Source organism: Myxine glutinosa, chromosome 1 (genome assembly GCF_964187855.1).
Source record: "Myxine glutinosa chromosome 1, kmMyxGlut1.1, whole genome shotgun sequence".
Taxonomy (NCBI): domain Eukaryota; kingdom Metazoa; phylum Chordata; class Myxini; order Myxiniformes; family Myxinidae; genus Myxine; species Myxine glutinosa.
Window position 1 is genome coordinate 193,961,815 of NC_136261.1, and position 21,215 is coordinate 193,983,029.

At 46.8% G+C, this 21,215-nt stretch overlaps 1 protein-coding gene across 2 annotated transcripts in view; it reads right to left on the reverse strand.

The window, feature by feature from the left end:
• The window catches only part of LOC137419324 (thioredoxin-like), a 274,666-nt gene that overhangs the window by 241,882 nt on the left and 11,569 nt on the right, over positions 1-21,215 (reverse strand). For both annotated transcript variants that reach the window (XM_078781864.1, XM_078781866.1), the window contains exon 2: positions 1,480-1,584. In XM_078781864.1, the coding sequence (XP_078637990.1) occupies positions 1,480-1,584 (105 nt within the window). The remainder of the gene's footprint in view (positions 1-1,479; positions 1,585-21,215) is intronic.

Sequence of the window (21,215 nt, forward strand, 5' to 3'; positions counted from 1 at the left end):
TGCAATGCTTTGTTCACACTCGATGGAATCATCAGGTCGTACGTGAGCATGACGTCCTCATTTTCAATGATTGCCCTTGGTTCGTGTTTCCATGAGTTTTCTGGTACAAGGATGTTTTAATTTTTGCAGATATGCCAATGAATCACTTTGCATACTTTGTTGTGCTGTTGTGTGTAAAGTTCTTCTGATAATAGTTTTTTGCATCCCGAGAGCAGGTGACTCGTACTTCCTGTTTCTGTCCTGCAGAATCTACACTTGTCCGTCTGGCTCAGTCCCGCCATCTTTTTAAATATATTGGTGTAGTGTCTTTGATCTTGGTATTTATTATGATTCATTCGCCGTCCCAGTTGAGCTGACCTCTTCTTAGCCTTTCCAATGAGCCTTCTTTGTCTATCTCCACTCTGTCCAATTCCTTTTTGTATTTTCCTGCTCTTTTCTCATTCTCCCAGTTATTGGTGTTTATTGCTTGATATTTCTTTTTATGTATTTATTTTGTCTGTTTTGCAATTGTTGGGGCTGTATTTGTTGCTGTTTCATTTTCCTGTGCGGCATCTTCTATTCACACCTGTTTTTGGAAATTATTTGCAAGGTAAGTTAGGGATACTTTTTCAGGTTTGTTGTGTTCATGTTTGTTGACAAATTGCATCCGATATTCTGTTGAGCATTTCACATTCTCGGCTAGTCCTACACTCGTCGCTCTGTGCACCTGGTTGAGTTCCATCAGGACTCTCCCTCCATCTCGTCTTGGCAGGTACATTCTTGGGATGCACGGGTTTTTGTAAAACATTTTGTGGATGGTAGGGAGTTTTCTTGTTTTGATGTCGAACTTGTTGATTTCTGATTGGGGCTCGTTTATTATTCTGCAGCTATATTGGAACACTGGTGTGTGTGTGTGTGTGTGTGTGTGTGTGTGTGTGTGTGTGTGTGTGTGTGTGTGTGTGTGTGTGTGTGTGTCAAAAAAGCTTGACATATCATTCTCTTTGCTAACTCCCCCTTCCCCATCACCTTTCTCTCCCTTTTTGTCGCCCCCCCCCCTCCCACTCCCCCACTACCTCCCTCCTCTGTCTTCATATTCCAGTCAGCAAAGCGATGGCTTCCCCTTTGCTCCCTCCCTCTCTCTCCCCCTCTTCATTACCCCATCACTCCTCTTTCTCTCTTTCCCCCTCCTCTTCTCTCCCCTCCTCCTCACTCTCCCTCTCATTCTTTCTCTTGCTCACACCCCATCCTCAAACCCATCCTTCCTGGAGTGTATAGCATCGTGTAAGCAGGGCGTCGCTCTCTCCCCTATCTTTCGTATTCCCATCAGCGAAGTGACGGGTGGTATTTGCTCGTATTTAATGTTAAAGATAAGTGTGGAAAGTCTTCCATGTGCAAGACCTGTATCCAATTCCACCATCTTACTCGTGCAGTTGACTGTTCCTTCTTCAGAAACCACCATAACAACAGAATATAAGAACCATAAAATGATTTTCTATTTACCTCATATTTGGGATGTATCATTCGGCATGGGCCACACCACTTTGCAGTAAACATAACAACCACCAACTTGGCTCCAGATTCAGCGATCAGCTTTTGAAACTGGCCCTGTTAAAACACAAGATCACAAGTTTCAACACGACACCAAACTCAATCCCTATGGACAAAGCATTAGTGATATGAAGTAAATCGTGATGATGTTTGTAGATCGAGATCTTTCAGTCCTGTTCATGCAAAGGCAAGTGAATTCAAACACAAGCATTTTAAACTTTTCAATTCAACAGTGAAGCTAAAATGTCCTTCCTGATCATGTGTACATCAAGGCAGTTTGAAGCGATCTACTGATAACTTGCACAAAGATGGCATTAAAGCGCGGTGCTACACGTGCTTACTTGTATAACAAGAAGGAAGCGGACAACGTGGTAAGTTTAAGAGTCTTTATTATAAGAGCTCAACTGCAGCACTGGAGCGCTCCGGGCTGCGCTCCCGGTGTATATCCCGCGGCCACGCCTACCCCTCGGGCATGGCCGCCGCCCACTTGGTGCGTGGAATGATGCCCTCATGCCAGTGAGCTTTCGTGTCCGCCACACGCGCCCCCCCCACCCCAGAATTCCCGCGCACCTGGAGGGCCAGTTTGCGGGGCAAACGGATGACCCGGCCGAAGCGCCCTCTGGCGACCGGCGGCTTCCGGGGTGCAGGGATGCCAGCTGGGATGCCTCCGGCTGCACCCGGGATGGGTGCAGGACCGGGGGGCGGCGTTCCGGCGGGCCTGGGCGGTGCCGGGGGTCCGCCCACAGGGGGGCGGCCGCGACGTGGGGGCCGAGCCACCGGCTGTGGGTGGTCCACGTCGAGGTGGGCCAGTTTGAGGCGATCCACCGAGATGCGGTCGGGAGTACCGCCGATGTCCAAGGTGAAATGTTTCACCCCGGTCTCCAGCACGCGGAAAGGCCCGTCGTACGGGGGCCGCAGTGGTGTCCGGTGGGTGTCGTGCCGGACGAAGACGTACTCCGCGGTGCGAAGCTCCAGGGCGACGTGCGTAGGTGGGTGCCCGTGGTGCGCCGTCCGCACCGGGACGAACCTCCGGGCTGTCTCCTGCAGCGCGTAGCGCTCCTGTGCCGCGGACCATGGTGCCGTGGGGTCGGGGAGGAACTCGCCCGGCACCCGCAGCGGTTGTCCGAAGACCAACTCCGCCGCAGATGCGCGCAGGTCGTCCTTGGGCGCCGTCCGGAGGCCCAGCAGGACCCAGGGGAGCCTGTCGACCCAGCCGCCGTCGCGGAGGGTGGCCCGGAGCGCGGCCTTCAACGAGCGGTGGAACCGCTCGCACAGGCCATTGGCCTGGGGGTGGTAGGCCGTGGGTCGGTGCAGCTGGACCCCGAGCCCCTGCGCGACCGCCCCCCAGAGCTCCGAGGTGAACTGGGGGCCGCGGTCGGACGAGATGTCCGAGGGGGCGCCCAACCGGGCGACCCAGGTGGCGATGAACGCCTGTGCGACGTCCGCTGCCGTCGTCGCCGCCAAAGGCACGGCCTCCGGCCACCGGGTGGTGCGGTCCACCATTGTCAGGACATGGGTGAAACCCCGCGAGGGGGGCAGAGGTCCCACCAGGTCCACGTGTACGTGGTCGAACCTTCGTTCCGGTACCGTGAACGGGGCCAATGGGGCCTGGGTGTGCCGGTGCACCTTTGCGCGCTGGCACGCGAGGCACGTCCTGGTCCAGCAGCGGACGGCCTTCCGGAGGCCATGCCAGACGAATTTGTCGGCGATCAACCTTTGGGAGGCCCTCGCGCCCGGGTGGGACAGGAACATCTACTCTTTGTCTAACGTTGTAACACCCACCCCCACCCGTTAAAAAAAAAAAAAAAAAAAATTTTTTATTTCCCTTTCTCCTCGTGTGCTTTCGTCCCACCGTGCACCTCTGTCCATGTGCGCTGTCTCGCCCCGCCCCCATTATCCCCTTGCCATGCACCTTTTGCCCTGTTCAAGTGACTCGTGGTCATCCCTCTAGGCTCCCTCTCCCCATTGGTATTTTTGTGAATATAAGATTGTTCTTCACGGTTCTGTTTAAATATGTTTAAACTTTCCCCTGGAATGTTTTATTCAGTCGTATATTACAACACGCTGTTTTTCTTCCTATTTAGAAGGCTCCTTTCAATTTCCTCTTCAACTCGAACTGCCTCGCTCTTCCCCCTCCTCAAATAACACCTCATTGTGCCTCACCCAATCACCATCAAACCTTTTGTCCGCCCCATCCTTCCCTTTCTCCGAGCTATTCTGAAATCTCTGACACACCTTCAACAGCTCTCCCTACCTCTTCCACCTCTTACCCTACCCCTCCTCCCCCCTGTTCTGTATCCGATGCTCCCCCTTCCTCTTCATTAACGGTATGGACCTCAAACATCCGGGGCCTTCGTTCAAACCTAACTGATCTCTCCATACAGGTTGCTTCTGACAAACCGGACGTGATCTGCTTAACAGAAGTCTTGAGACCTCCGCTTCCGGTCTTGCCGGTGAGGTTTCGTTTATTCGCAGCTGTCCACGCTCTCCATTGAAATCGAAGTTAAGTAATTGTTCCCATTTGTATTTTCGTTATAACTATTTATTTTATGGTGTGTGTACGTATAGTGTGTCCAGAGGAAGATTCTCGGTGTAAATCTTTCATACCTGTATAGAAAATCGTGCTAATTCGTGTCGTGTCTTTTGAGGCCTTGTACAGTGTCCAACCTTGAGGCTTTGTTTTTCTCTCAGCGGTCCGTCGTTTGTGCTCCAATAACTTTTGTTCTCTGTTTTTCCCAGTCTTTTCACCCCATAGCCTACTTCCTTGTTTAAAGTCTCAACTCAAAAAAAAAAAACAACAAAAAAAAACATTTCCATCTCTGTTCTTATTCGTTGTTCTCATTCGTTTATTCATTCTTATTCGTTCTTATTCGTTCTTATTCGTTCTTTCGTTCTTCGACCACGTGTTTCTCCCCCATTTCCCCAGATAGTTTTCACTGTTAAACTTTAAAATGTTTAAACATTCCCCTCAAGTTCAGTATTCTGTCGTATATTATAACACCTTTTCTTCTTCTTCTTCTTCTTCAAAAGGTTGCTTTCGACTTGCTCACCAAATCTATTCGTCCCAAAAATGGCACGGGGCTGCAAGCAGCCATCAATCACCTGGACTGGTCTCCCATCTCTACTGCCTCTGACATCAATTCTTCCTGGATATTCTTCCAAAGCAAACTGCTCTCTCTCATGCACAGATTTATCCCATCTCGTCTTCAGTTTTCTTACCCTTCCTCCCGTCCATGGTACACTGAATCGTGTGGTGAGGTAGTTGCACTGAAACAACTTGCCTGTGCCTCTTGGAAGGCAAATCCAACTGAAGGCAATCTCAGTTCCTTCCACCAAGCTCGAAACAGGTGTGTGTCTACCCTCAGGAGTGCGAGGAAGCACTATCTCTCCACACTCAAGATTGAACTCTCAAACCTGTCTCCTTCCTCCCAATCCTGGTGGCATCTGGTCAAATCCGTTTCTGGTGTTTGTTCACCCTCCAACCCCTCCCTTACCTCAAATGGCTACACAGTTGACACCGCACATGACAAAGCCGAATGCCTCAACTCTGTGTTTGCCTCAAAATCTTGTGTCCCAAACCCAAGCCTCTCTGTTCCCACCTTTCCCAGTCGAACCCAACTGCTCCTGGACTTTGTGTCCTTCGCTCCTGATAAGGTGGAGAAGTTTTTGTTTATCAAACCTCGACTCTGATTCTGCAACTGGACCAGACGGCATCAGCCCACGGGTCCTAAAATCCTCTCTCTGTTCTTTTCACCCTCTCTTTTGCTCAAGGTCATCTGCCAGCATCTTGGAAATCAGCAAACATTACCGCTTTACACAAAAAGGTGCAAAAACAGATCCTTGCAACTACAGACCAATCAGCCGGCTTCCAATTATCAGCAAAGTCATGGAATCCATTATTGCTTCGGATATCAAATCCTTCCTCTTCTACAATGGCTTGATCTCTGATCATCTATTTGGATTCAGACCAGGTCATTCTACTCTGGACATGTTGCTTCTGCTGTCTCAACAATGGATGGAGGTCCTCAATGCCAAACAGGAAATCAGAGCTGTCTCACTTGACATATCACGTGCCTTCGATACGGTCTGGCACCCAGCTCTGCTCACCAAACGCTTCTCCTATGGTATCCATGGAAATCTCCACTCATGACTTGCGGACATCCTCTCTGGTCATAGGCAACGTGTGGCCCTGAATGGATTTCTCTCATCTCCTCTTCCTGTTCTGGCTGGAGTTCCCCCAAGGTAGTGTTCTGGGCCCTGTGCTATTTCTGGTCTTCCTCAATGATCTCTCCGACTCTCTGGAAAATCCTCTCTATCTCTTTGCTGATGACTCCACTATCTGCCGCTCCATTCCTCATCACTCAGATCGGCGCTGTGCAGCCTCCTCACTCTCTGCAGACCTGGAAAATCACAGACTGGTCAAACAAGTGGAACATGTCTTTCAATCCTGACAAATCTCACACTCTTACAATGTCTCTCCGAAAGGACCGACTGGAAAACCCTCCCATCTACTTTCTCAACAATCCTCTCCAAGAAGTTCTGTCGCTCAAGCTTTTGGGTCTCACTATCTGCCATGATCTTTCTTGGGAAAACCACATTTCCAAGTTGGCCTCCAAAGCCAGTTGCCAACTGGGCATCCTCCGTCGTGCGAAGTCCTTCCTTGGCACACCTGAGCTCCTCACCACATACAAGGCTTTCATCCGCAGCTCAATGGAATACTGTTCCCCCCCTCTGGGCTGGTGCTGCTGCCTCACTCCTAGCTCGGCTTCACGCTGTTGAGGCCAAAGCTTTCAGAATCATTGGAATCTCCTGCGATGAAGTTAACTCAGAGGGCCTTTCACTCACTCACCGCAGGCAGGTTGGTGGTCTTTCTGTCTTCACCCGACTCCTCTCCGGCCTTGCTCCCCCAGCTCTCTCTATGCTCTGTCCCCCCAATATTCCTTCAGGTCGCACAAGATCTGCCAGCAACCCTCTTGTGGTTAAACTGCCAAAATCTAGGCTCTCTGTTCACCTTCACTCTTTCATTCTCCTTTTCTCTCGACTCTGGAACAAACTCCCCCACTCCCTTCAACCCCACTCCTCCCTCCAGGTCTTTAAAACAGCTGTTCACCACCATCTCTAATCTTCCCCCATCCAAAACCTTGATCTTTTCTTCCCCCGCTAATTCACCCCAGAGTCCTTGCAGTGTTCATATGTTTTATACCTCTCCCACATCCCCCCAAGCCCTCCCCCTCCCACATTTCTCCCGATGTCCCTGCTCTCAAATGTTGTGTTTGTGTCCTTCCCCCTCTCTCCCCATCTTCTCTGCCGCTCCCCTTGTTTTTTGTGTTTTGTGTGTCGGTTTGACTTTTTGTGTGATTAATGTTAGCTGTTTCACGAGCCTCGATCTTGTATACAAAAAAAGGAAAAAAAAAAAAAAAATGCTGGTCTTTGCCTGTGTTAATTGGCAAACTTTACAGTCTTACCCTGATGGTCTTGCTGGACAGCAAAGGTTTCCTCCTGGCACACCTCCCATGTAGATCAAATTTGTGCAGCCTCTTTCTAATGGTAGACTCGTGCACTTTGACATCCACAGTGGCAAGAGCTACCTGTCGGTCCCGTGATGACATTCTGGGGTTCTTCGAGTCTTCTTTCAGCATCTTGCGGTTTGGTCTCGGGCTGAACTTGCTGGTGCTCCTGCCTCCTGCCTTCTTACCGAGAGATATTTACGCAAGCCAGGCCTGGCCTGAACAAGTTGGCAGTTGTTTGGAATCTTCTCCACTTGTAGATGATCTTCCGGACAGTCGAATGATTTATTTCAAATTGTTTGGAGATCTTTTCAAATCACTTCCCAGACTCGTAGGCATCTATAACCTTCTTTCTGAAGGCCTCAGAGAGGTCTTTTGATCTAGGCATGGTGACGCCGCACACTTCAACAACAAAGAGCAAACCAAACTAAATGTCTGAGGTTTAAATACGACAGGTTCCTCCAAGATCCTCTCTAACGATGTTCTAATCATTTGCACCTGAGCTGGTGCACCTGATTCTAATTTTAGGTATTTGAAGTAGTGATAAATGTAGGGGTGCACTTACTTTTTCCACATGCGAAATTTGCATTTATGTTTATTTAAATTATACAATGGACTACAAAATGTAAATGTTTAATGATATTTGTTATATTATATCACCTTTATCTGTCAATATTGTTGAAATGAAGATCAAATAGATGGATGTTGAAATATGTTGAAAAAGTTACTTTTTCACGTGACTGTATATATATGTATGTATGTTTGTATACATACATATATATACATATATATCCCCTCCAGTCATATATAAAATATGCATATACATATTTAAGCGGATAAGCCGCATCAATATTTGGCCTTTTTTCCATCCAACTTTCATAAATGAAGAAGGACCTTTGTAACCCACAGTGTTTAATTCCAAGGGGTTCTAAATGGCGATTCCAAAGGGTGATTCCAAAGAAGAATTCCAAAGGATAATTCTAAAGGATTATTCTAAAGGGTATTTATAATGGGTTGTAAAGGGTAATTCTATCGGGTAATTCTAATGGCTTATAAAGGGTAATTCTAATGGGTTTCATTCGTTTCTAGGCTCTGCCTATTTCATATTTTAAATGCCAAACTGAACCCCTTCCTTTGGACACGGGTATGATTCACGGATCTTGGGACACGGGATTCTGAAATTGTGCTTACCGAGAGGTAACATTTTCCAAAACTGTACTTTAATTGTTGTGTTATCTGTTTACATCTCTGTCCAAAATGGCAGTACAACAAATTGCATCATAAGATATCAGCAATGTTAAAAGGGAAGATGTTAAGGGTGTTAGTTTGTTTCATAACACCGCCTAGTGGATGACTATGGCATTGAAATGCAGTGCACATGCATCTCTGGAGTTAACTCCGGGCCGGATGTGCAGGATATGCAACATGGCTTACTTGAACCAACACAGGCTCCGTGTCCTTTTATGTAAGCGTCTGAAACACCGGCCTTGTATATAACCATAAATAATTATATATGCACATAAGCAGTAAGCATGTTTTTGCGGCATTTACGTAAGCCAGGTATTTTATTTTCCAGGAGCGATTGAGGCAGTGATCTGGCCAAAACACCGCCTAAATAAAGGATGAGTAATTTGTGTAATGAATGAAGGTTTTTGTTCGTAATTAACCCTATTAACTCATGATTAACTCATGATTCGTATTAACTCATGATTATTCGGGGTATTTGTTTGACTTATAATTATATGCACCCTTGCACCGCTGAACTGAATTAGCTTCAAAGTGCAGCTTGTGCTCAGGACTGAAAGGGTAGAAAAGGTAGTGAGACAAGGGATATAAATGCGAGTGAATAAAGGGATTGAGGGAAGTGAGTGAGTGATTAGGTGGAGTGGAAGTATGGAAGGTGTAAAGAAGGCAGTGGGAAAAGGAGAATAAGTGGGAGTCGATGAAGGCTTTGAGGGGAATGAAGAAGGGGTTACTGAGTGGTTAAATTAAAGTGAGTAGATCTTCAGGCGCTAGCTGCAGTGGGCCATCTAATATATTATATATAAATAACAAGGAGAATTCACATGTTCAAAAAAGCATCTTTTGACACAATGTCGCTTGCTTGAAGTGGGAGTGGGGGAGAGGAGGGACACAAACAAACAAAATATTTTGGAACCTCAATTAATCTTTTCACGGGATTCTGTCCACCATGGGTGGGAAGAAGGGTAGGATTACTGAAGCCGTGGCCATGCTTTAATGAAGGCACAGTGGTGTGCGTGAGCGAAATCCGAGCCTTAACGGGTGTGGTTCGGCCCTACCTGAATGATTTATGAGTATGTGTTCTCTTCTGATGTAATCTCAGCTGGTATGAGGCACTAAATCACACCAATGCAGTGCTTTTCCCCTCCAGTCAGGTATACAAAATATTCGATGTGCAAAAGAATTTACCAAACATCATGGTGTTTCTCACATTTTTTAACAAGAAACTGATTATTATCTTGCCTTATAATAAATGTGATCAAATGTATCGTCTTTGGAAGACAACCTATGTATTTATAATAATTAACCTTTATCAGTCTATCAGGCATAGTAAAGAACTCAGGAAATATAGTACAGTGGTTTTGTCGGCCCACATAGGATGTCAAGCGTTTGGGTTAGATTTGATGAAAACAAGATAGTGTACAACGACGAATAATGATATCTTATCTAATTCTAGTACATGCAAATATAACTCCTTTGCAGATTTCAACACTTCCTTTGGAGGTTCCCATAAAACACACAAAACCTTGCTGGCCTGTGTTATCAAAGGGAGGCATAAAGCGCCTCTCCTTTTATACTCTAAATGTATGAGTTCTTGGTGTCACACCAAGGTGTGTCCTTGGTGTCACTTGGTGTCACAAGGAACAGAGGAAAAATAACAGAGGCCATTACATACAGGGGATTAATGACCCATAATCCCTCGCTAGTTAACAAACCCCACCCCTCGTGATGGGAACGAAGACACGCCACGACATGAACGAAGACACGCCAAGAGCACTTAGCCACGACATGATTTGTGGCATTATACAATGGATCGTTTCTCTGTATGCAGCTTTAACATTGGGACTGAAAACACGTTTCTCAGCTTCTACTGGACGAAATTGGCCGCAAATTTCAGAAGTTAATGCTTTGTACGTTGAGGTAATATTGTCATGTGACTACCCTGTAGTGAACACCGCAGGGCGACACGGATGACCAAACGAGCTTCACTCCAAGGCGTTAAATCCAAAAATGACGGTATTCTTTACACGTGAGGGAAAGGAGGATGACAACCTCACCTGGGCGGCTTCCACCTGACATCTTCGCACCTGGATAATTAATCAACTCAAATGACACAGGATTAAAATGCACAAAAATACCAGCTTTATGAAAGAAAATGCCGGTAACAAAGAATGCACGATAAAACTAAATTCCTATGGAGCGCCCCTCACAGACTCAAATACAAACAATGGCGAAAATAACTTGAAAATAAATGTGTGATTTGTGGCACTTAGCTCTAATCGGCTCTTGAACCTCGTCAGGAATCGTCCCGAGCCCTGCGTCCTTGCGCGCGATAACCACAGGCTGCACTCCGGTGGGCGTGAACTTGGCCTCGCCACGCGGTCCACTCACTCCTGGCTTCGTGCGCAAAGCGAACAGGCCTTGGCGTGCAGCTCGTTCCTCCAGTCGCGCTTGTCCTCACGATCTCGTTCACCAACACCAAAGACAGACGATGTGAGCCAGCCACGAGAAGATGAAGAGGAGCAATGTCGGGACACGACCGTTCGTCGTCAAAGCCAGGACTTGAGAGGACGAAGAAGAGGAGAGCAGAAGTCAAGAGGAGAGGATGAAGCCAAGAGCGCAAAATGTCAGGGAGATGACCGCTCATCATCCAACGCAGAACATGCGAGGAAATCAAGGGGAAGAGAAAACCATGGTCTCAAGGAATGTCCTTTACTCAAGAGAGGAAGAAAATGTCGGCCAGAGTGCTCCTTTATAGTCAAGGCTGACGTCATCCAACGACATCTCCACCAATCCCATAGTCCCTTCTTACCAGTCTTTTGCGCCAATCAATCCTGGACCAATCACTGCTCTTCGGGGCGTGGCCCCACGGACCTTTTGTGCACGTGTGCTCACCAGGTCGATGTTATCTGCGGTAGTTCTCAATGTCCTGTTTCCTGTTGGTCTTTATTAAGTGTCATAAATGGGCGCTGTCTTACTATGTGTGTATGCTGTTGGTGTCACAAGGAACAGAGGAAAAATAACAGAGGCCATTACATACAGGGGATTAATGACCCATAATCCCTCGCTAGTTAACAAACCCCACCCCTCGTGATGGGAACGAAGACACGCTCTTCCACGACATGCAGTCTACACAAATTTCCTACTTAGTACATGGGGTTTCTTCTTCTTCATGACAGTCAGAGCACACTACGTATGCAACTCTACCTGGACTAAGGTATTGCCTACCCCCCCACAAACGTAACAATACGTTACACATTTTAGCAACGTCCATTTTTGCATTCTTCATTTTTATTTAGAAAGCCCTCGAAATCATGTTGGAGTCTGTCCGTCCACCTAAAATGTGTTGGCGCTCATATCTCAAGGACTATATATTGAAACTAGCTGAAAATTGGAATATACATCGGCCAATAGGTCTAGTTAATAGCTTTCAAAACAAATTCCACCTAAGTGCTACAGTTTTTGCTTTAAAATTAAATATATATATGTATGTATGTATATATATATATATATATATATATATATATATATATATATATATATATATATATATATACATATATATATATACATATATATATATATATATATATATATATATATATATATATATATATATATATATATATATATATATATTAGATAAATATGTATAAATATATGTAAATACAGAATATACACACTTTATAAGTCTTCAAAATATTATTACACGAATCTAATGTGCTGGCCCAATGGCTTAATGGATAAAGCATCAAACTCCCAAATGGGATTGTGGGTTCAAATCCCATCTGGGTTGAAAAAAATTTTCCCTTACTTTTTAAAATCTTTTTTATCGTCTTGTATAAAGTATTGTATGATGTACAAGTGCATTTTTTTCGTATTTAAAATGTATCAGGTAGAATGCCACGGCAAGAAAAGGCCCCTTTATATAAGGGTATGTGCAATGTGGGAAAGTATAGCAAAGAAAGGACATTCCACGCTTGCAGAAAATGCCAAACAATACAAAATAAGGAGCATTCAAAAAATCTCGTGTGCATGCTGAACTACCCTTGTGTTCTGAGGAGAAACCAAGTAAGGCACTAGAAAAGTTCATCTGAAGGGACGCCCGACATCTGGCCAAAAAATACTGTCCTGTGGATGGCTCTATTAAGATAGAGCATCCACGGATGGCTAATAGAGCTTACTTTGAGGAGTTTCCAATTGGTGGCGGACGATACGCGAGCAGGGGGGTTTTGGGGAAGATGCCGACTTACCTTCACGCGCGCATGCGTTTTCAACCTGAAAATCAATTCAACCCAAGATGGATGTAAAATGTACAAAAGGAATATTTATTAACGGAACCTGAGAACAAAAAAACGCGCCGGAAGAACTAAACCCCTCTAATGGAGTGCCCCCACACTGACTTCAACGACATGACACGACAAATGGAAAGGATAAATAAAGCAATCGTCGTGTCCGTGTGTGGTGCGTCTTATCTTTCTGGTGGTGTAGCGTCCGTCAGGAATCGTCGGCTTCCGAGCTTGTCGTCCGACCACAGACCCGGCTGGCACAAACCGCTCGGGCATTGGCGCGAGCACCGGCCTCGCTGCATGGTCTGTCCCACGCCACACAGCACTCGCACGCAGGCACCAGGAGCCAGAACACCAGGGGAGGATGATCGTTGGCGCCCCACTGTCTTTCCAACATCCACCAAGCGAAAGTCCAAACGGAACGAAAAGGCAAGAAGGGAAGAGGTCCAAACGGGAGAGAAGGGGAGAGAGATCCGGGCAGGATGGAATCCAACAACGAGAGGCCCTAAAATGCCAGCGAGCGAGTCGTTTTATCGCTCGTTGCCCGACGTCAGCTCTCTCTCTCTCTCCCAATCAGTGCGTTGCTTCTTTGTGGCCTTTCGTGCCTTCCTCACGTCCCGGCGCTTCTCCTCCAATGAGTGCGTCGCTTGTTGGTAGTGTTTCGCGCCCTCCGCACTGATTGGCCAAGTGTCTCACGCCTTTGGTGTTACGTCATCGTGTGGCACGTCATTGTCGGTGGCCAATCAGTGTGGCACGTCCTTCATCTTCCCCACTCTCCAATCAGCGACCTGCTTCCAACCCGCCCCTCCCCCCTGTCAATCACAAGTTCTCATGGGCGTGGCTTTCGGCCTGCCTATTCGATGTTTGCTCAACATGCCAGCGTTGTGTGCGGCCGCTTCCGGTCTGTTCGTCCATAAATCATTGTGGCGGCGGGGGGGAATTTAATGAATGTGGTACTCTATTGGGCCTAGCTAATGTATGTGATGGGTTGCCATAAGGTACACCGGAATGATCACAGAGGGGACGACACACCGGAGAATTAGCATAAACACTAGAACTACTTAACATGCCCCATTCCTCGTAATGGGGATGAAGATACACCTTAAATCGACAAACTGGGCTAGATATGTCCCTGACTTACGTACATCGAAATGATTCTTCCTCTTCGCGACATCGGAGCACCTACCAAGGCAGATCTACCTAAATCGATATATCCCCCTACCCCACCGACATAACAATACATTTACTTCTTCAAGCAGCTGTATGAATGAAATTGGCACCCCATTATATGAACTTTTCCAGAGCATTACTTGGTTTCTCCTCAGAACACAAGGATAGTCCCGCATGCACACGAGATTTTTTTGAATGCCCCTTATTTTGTATTGTTTGGCATTTTCTGCAAGCGATGGAATGTCCATTTCTTTCTATACTTTGCCACATGGCACATGCCCTTATATAAAGGGGCCATTTCTATGCCCCTGGCATTTTACCCAATAAATCTGTATAATTGCTGACAGTGTACCATTTACATGAAGACGTGAATGGCTTGGTGTCTTATTCTGTTGGTAATCCACAAATTCCTTTTTGCAGATTATTCCTTTGTGTAGGTGTAAACAGAAGCAACTCAGTACTTTGTGCAGAAAAATTCCAAAGAGTTAAATATACAGTGTTCTCTCTTCCTTCTCTTTTTTTTTTTTTGTTGTGTACAAAGTCAGGGCTCATATAAGAGCTAACACATAAAACACAAAAACATAAACAGGAACACACATAAAAGGTATAATAAAGGGAGCGGGAGACAAGAGGGGGAGAGAGGGAAGCACAACAACAGTAGAGAACAGAAACATCGGGGAGATCTGTGGAAGGGAGAGGGCTGGGGTGGGGTACACGGGATAAGATGGACACTGCAAGGACTTTCAGGAAAGAAAACGAAATTTGAAGGAGATGGGGTTGGGGTGGATTTATGGGGGTAGAAAAGATCAAGGTTTTGGATGGGGGAAGATAAGAGATGGTGGTGAACAGCTGTTTTGAAGACCTGTAGGGATGAGTGGGATTGAAGAGAGTGTGCGAGTTCGTTCCAGAGGCGGGGAAAAAGAGGAATGAAAGAGTGAAGTTGAGCAGAGAGTCTTGATTTTGGCAGTTTCACCAGAAGATGGCTGTTTGCAGATCTTGTGCGTCCTGGAGGAATATTTGGGGGACACTGCACAGATAGAGATACCAATGATTCTAAAAGCTTTGGTTTCTACAGAGTGAAGTCGAGCTAGGTGTGAGGCAGGAGCACCAGCCCAGAGGGGAGAGCAGCACTCCATCAAGCTGCAGATGAAAACTTTGTATGTGGTGAGGAGCTCAGAAGTGCCCAGAAAGGACTTTGCACGACGGAAGATGCCCAATCGGCAAATGGCTTTGGAGGCCAGCTTGGAAATGTGGTTTTCCCAGGAAATATCATAGCACATCGTGAGACCCTAGAGCTGGAGTGACAGAACTTATTCGAGAGGATTGTTGAGAAAATAGATTGTCCAGACAATGGTTTGTCCAGACAGTCTTTGTCCAGAGAAAATAGATTGTCCAGGGAGGGTTGTCCAGACAGTCTTTTTAGAGAGCCATAGTGAGAGTGTGAGATTTGTCAGGATTGAAAGACATGTTGCACTTGTTTGACCAGTTGATGATTTTATCCAGGTCTGCAGAGAGTGAAGAGGCTGCTGCCTGCCGATCTGAGGGTTGAGATATGGAGCGGAAGAGGGTGGAGTCATCAGCAAAAAGATAAAGAGGATTCAAAATTCAAAAATCTTGCATTGTCCAGGACAGGATAGTCTAAACGCAATTTCGAAGGCCTGAGAAGCAGCTTTCATACAATATGTTGTTACTTATTTGTATAACTTCCTTTCATCAGCAACACAAATGTCACTATCAAATAAGTTTTTCAGCCTCTCCTTTGTTGCTGTTACAACTGTAGTTTAGAGTCTTTGTAGTTTTGATACTTTATTCTCAGTCCCCTTTGTGAGATCTCCCTGTTTGATGGCATCCATTGTATCAAACTTATGAAGCAGCTTTATGAAGACTAACCGCATCAGCCAGCAGGTACTTACTGGGGTCCTCCCTCTGCAGAAGGAGATTGATGCAAGTGAACGTAGGAAGCACTGACAAGTATAAAAACAAGTGTACTTCAGTCATGTGATCTTCAAACACAGCAAGCAGCTTCCTGAATCTTGCTTGTGATACATGTTCAGATTTGAAATAGCTTTGTAGAGAACTGTACAGTTGCAAGGTTCTAGCGATACACTGCTCGCGTTTTGTCAGCTAAACCATTGAACACTGACATACCTGATAACTTCATGGTAATCACTGTCACAGAAAGCACAAAGTTCCGAAAGAATTTTAGCAAACGTTTGCAATTTTAAATGTTGGATCGCAAAAAGTGCAAAAAACCTTCCGGCTTCTTCTGGAATGCGGACAAACCCGTGAAATCAACTTGTGTGGCTGACAGAGCGTGAGACTGGAGAAAGAAAAAAAACCACAACAAAACAAAACATGACTTGGCTTGTCTGTACATTGTCCTTTGTTAAAGTATAAATAACTCACCTTCTTTATTCATTCACTCACCTACTCACCAATTCTGCCTGATTTTTAAATTTTGTCTAAGTTTTGGTGAAGATACGAATACGGATCCAGATACGAGATTTTTATTTATTATTAAGTGATTAATCAGCATTGAGTGATCGGACTAACACAATGTATGGCATGATATTTCAAAAAGTTGTCAACAGATTATGACAAAACTAGGTGGATGAGTTGAATATGTGACAAGAACAAGCAAATTGTATTTTGGTTCAGGTCCTGATCCAGATCTGATTGAATCCAGATCAGTGGAATACAAAACAAACTGTTCAGCCTGGCAGAGGTGTGCACTCTATTGAGTGCCATTCTAGTTCGTAATGTTATGAAAAGAGAATACTGACAGTGACACTCAGTCACCGATTGCCATATTAATGTTAATATTTTGTGGCAAGAAGACTGAATAAAATGTATTCAGGCAAACAAAGACAAACTTCAGCAATGAAAACTCCCTCGCTCTCCTAAATCCCACTCCTCCCTCCAGGTCTTCAAAACATCGGTTCACCACCATCTAATATCTTCCCCCATCCAAAACCTTGATCTTTTCTACCCCCGTTAATTCACCTCCTTCAAATTACGTTTTATTTGCTGAAAGTCTTTGTAGTGTCTATCTTGTTTATCCCGTGTACCCCACCCCAGCTCTCTCTCTTCCACAGATCTCCTGATGTCCCTGTTCTCCACTGGTGTTTTGCTTCCCTCTCTCCTCTTCCTCTTGTCGCCCACACCCTTTATTACATGTTCTATCTGTTAGGTCTTACACGAGCGTCGACTTGGTATACAAAGAAAATAATATATATATATATATATATATATATATATATATATATATATATATATATATATATATATATACATATATATATATATATATATTGTAACGGATTTGGGAAACCGTGCACTATGTGTGTAATTCATTGTAAATATACCCCCATTGTAAATAATGTAATGATTCCTGTAAATACCTCCATTTGTGTAAAGGTCAAAGGTCGTCCCTTTAGCTAGTCCATCGCATACATGTAGAAAATCATAGGCCCTTCTAAATAGTTATATCATTATAATGTGTTCCAGTTTAAGGCTCTGTTTTCCATTAGTTGACTCTGCATTGCACCAAATGAAATAAGGTAGAATCCCCTTTCAATTGCCCCAGAACCTCCATTGCCAACCGTATTGCCAATCGCATTACCAACTGCATTTGACTCCATTACACACGCGGTCAAGCCAACGAACAAGGGCGTTGCCCGCCCATCGCCATCAGAAGGTGGAGCCAGGAAAGCCCTTGCTGACCAACCAAGGATGAGTGGGTATGGCTCAAGAGGGTGGGGTTATAAAACCCATTGCATCAGCCCCCACGGAGAGAGATGTGTAAGGGGCCAGACGAGAGAGAGAGTTCTGAGGGAGGTGCGCTGAACCAAGTCAGGCTTGCGGTTCTGCCGAGAGAGAGACGACGCTGTCCAGCCCCTGCGCGCGTGCAGCTTTGATGCGCAGCTTCGACGCGCTGCTACGCGGGGACCAGTTTGCGGTGGAATCGGTGGCCGTCCACTTCCAGCCCTGACGTCCCGTGCGGGATCAAGCTCCAGCCTGCGTCCAGCTGAACCTTCCTCTCCTTCCAACCATCGATCCCTGGCATCCACCTTCCCCAGTCGTGTGAGTCTGCTCGTCGTCTGTCCTCTGTGTTGTCTGGGGTATAAGTTAAGCTTGTTTTAAGAATTGCACTGTGTCTTCTTCTTCTTCTGTAAATTACTTTCATTTCTTTCCTTCTCCTTGGTTTCTTTGGTTGTGTAAATAGTAGTTAATAAATACCTGTGTTCTTCCTACCTTTGCCTTCTTTCCTTCACATCTGTTCGTTTTAGAGGTTTCCACATTGAGTTCCTGTGGTGCGATTTCGGCCAACGCATATGAATCGGGTTTAGTCTTTGCTAATGGTTCGAACCGCGGGCTGCTAAAAACCGCTCGGCAAAGAACATCTTGTCCGGGGTTCGAGCGGTACTTGTCTCCCTGTTTTGCGGAGGGATTGGTGAAGGTATTCGGGAGAACACCTTGACCAATAACCCTGATCAATCCCACCTCGCAAAGGAGCGTTACAAGTACCAGGACCGGCAGAGACGGCCAGCTTAACAGGACAAGGGGATTAACCCCCCCTTGCTAACGGGAGAGCCGTCCCCCGTTTCTGTAACAATTGGTGTCAGGAGTGGAATTCGGACCCCAAGTGCGCTTAACGCACTCAAAATTTGGAGCGGCCAAAATTTTATTTCATGTTCTAAATTTTTAAATCGTGCCATGGATGATCAAGGCGACCGGATGCCGGATGGGGAGTTAGAGGGTTTAGAATCGACCCAGGATCCCGGGGAGGCAGTGGGAGTAATACTGGAGGAGGAGAGCAATGAGGATGTGGTCGCAGAGGTTTCAGTCACACGAGATGGCGGCGCCTCGCATGAGGTTGGAGGCGCACAAAATGGCGGCTCGCACATGGCTGCGGCGGCCGCGCCCGCTGCACAAATAGGGGGAATTGATGTGCGGGACCTCATGGCGCAGATTAATGCATCCATACTAATGGGGAATATAGGATTGGAAAACCGAATGGGGGAGCGTTTAGAAAACCAAATCGGGGGATTGAGAGACGGGCTAAGTAATATGGGAAATCAATTTGGGGGGTTAGAAGCCAAATTTGGGGGATTAGAAAACCAAATCGGGGAATTGAGAAATGATATGGGAAGCCAAATCGGGGGGCTCAGAGGTGAATTGGGGGGCCAACTGGAGGACATGGGTAATAAAATTGGGGAAATGAAGGAGGGGTTAACGGGGTTGGAAAATAGAATGGCTGCCCAGGAGAACCAGATGGAAGGGGTGAAGAATGGGTTAGGGGGGTTAGAAAACACCATGGAAGGCAAATTGAGGGAAATAGGGGAGCAATCCGCCCAGGAAATTAAACAGATGGGGAATCAGATAGAGGAGGTGAAAATCGGGTTAGAAACCAAATTGGATGCCCAGAGGAATGATTTGGAGCAGATGAGGGCGGCATTTACCAAGGAGGTGGGAGAAATGGGGGAGGAGATCAGACGAGGTGTGGGCGAAGAGGTCGCGGGGGTACACGAAGAGGTAAAGCGGGGTGAGGAGCATATGGAGAAAGAGGTGAGAAATAGTACGGCTAGGTTATAGGGGGGCATAGAAGATCTGACGAGGGGAGTAGAGCAGCTGATGGTGGGACAAAAGGAGTTAGGGGAGCAAGTGGAAAAGAACACCACGGTAATCGGGGGGTTGAAAGCGACACAGAAAGAAATAAAAAAAGAACTGATAGCGACGAAGAGGGAATGTCAGATGGTACATGAGGGGTTGACAAAGAGGTTGGACGAGGTGACAGAGGCAATGGAGACAAAAGAACGGGAAGTAAGAACGCACATAGAGACGACCAAGGTGGCCTTAGAGGAAGAAATTGAGGGGGCGGACCGGGAAATCAAAGAGGTAAAGCAAAAATTAGAGGAAGTGGAAGAGGGGGTGAGTGAAATTAAGAAGAGGCGGAGGGAAACTAAGAGGGAGATAAAGGAGGAAGTGATGGATTATGTACAAGGTCTGTGCTCGAATCGTGATGATGTGCTTACTGACCAAATAAAGAGTTTGCAGGTGGCGGAGGAGGAGCGAAGATGAGGTGCCGAGGTGAGTGGCGATATACTCGGACATGTATATGGTGCGAGGGGAGATTCAGTCAGCTTGGGTGTTGGTTTGGACCCGGGCGTTCGTGAGAGGCCGCTGGTAAGGTGTTCGACAGGTACAGAGTGTGTGGGAAGAGGAGGTGTGCAAGGATGTCCAACTGTGGGGAATGCGGAAGGTATTTGTGAGCCAGCGTGTGCGGCGGTGATCGGGTGTGTGCAAGAATGCACCCCCATGAGTGGTACGGAGTATGTACCAGGAGAGAGTGCGACAGGTGCATGAGAAAGGTGTGGAACGGAGGTGTGTGTGAGGAAAGAGTGTGCGCCGAGGAGTGTGTATGCTGTCGAGAGTGAGAGTAAATGCACGACAGAGTGTGTTGGTGAGAGTGACACGGAGTACGGGTTGGTTGTGGCAGGTGAGAAGGGATGCACACCTGGAAGGAAAGGATGCACACCTGGAATGGTTGAGCGCGTGTGGGAATGTACACCTGAGTTGGTAGTGGCGCGAGTGTGAGAGGGCACATTGAAGCGCGTGATCGGGTGTGCAGAAGAGTGCACACCCATGGTTGTCACAGAGGACGTGACCGAGGAGTGGGTGCGAAGAGGTGTGTTGATGAGGTGTGCAAACGACGAGTGTGTGCCAAGTTGTGTGGTGGTCAGGTGTGTGACGAAGTCTGTGAGTGTAATGAGTGTACCTGGGTGGTGTGTAAGAGAAGGTACAATAACGAAGTGTATGGAGACACCTGGACGTGTGAATAAGGAACAGAACGTGGTGTGAGCAAGAGCATGCAAGTGAAGCATCGACGTTAAACGGAGCAGCGGTTAGACCGACGGTTAGCCGACGCGAGCCCTCGGTTCGTGCCGGGCTTTGGGTGCTGCGGGAACCAGCGGGGATCGTAACCATGGCGGTTTCAAAGGAACCGCCGTGCGCAATCCGCGTCGGGCCTCGCTCTGCACGGTCGCGTCCGTGCTCCGCTAAGCGGAGCGGGCGGCCCAGTTCGTGGGCAGGTAGGAAGGGTCGGCACGGCGACCCATTGTGGTTGCAGCGTTCCGGCCGGGCGAGGTTGGGCCATCGGGCGGGAGACCGAAAGGATCCGCGCCGAGGTGGACCTTGGAATCTCGGCCCGAGCAAACCTCCTTCCCTGAACCGAGTGCCGGACGGATCCAACTGCAGGAAACGAACCACCTGCGTTCATAGCTCGGCTTGGCGAAGCCGAGCTTTGCGAATGTAAAAACGCACCGAGGCTCAAGTTAAAGGACATTTGGTAGGGATAGGGAATTGGTGATTGGCAAAAATTGATGAGCAAAATTTGATTGGCAGATGATTGGCAAATTTTGATTTGCAGAAAATTTGATGGCAAAATTGATAGTAGGAGATGCCCAATGTGCAAGGATGG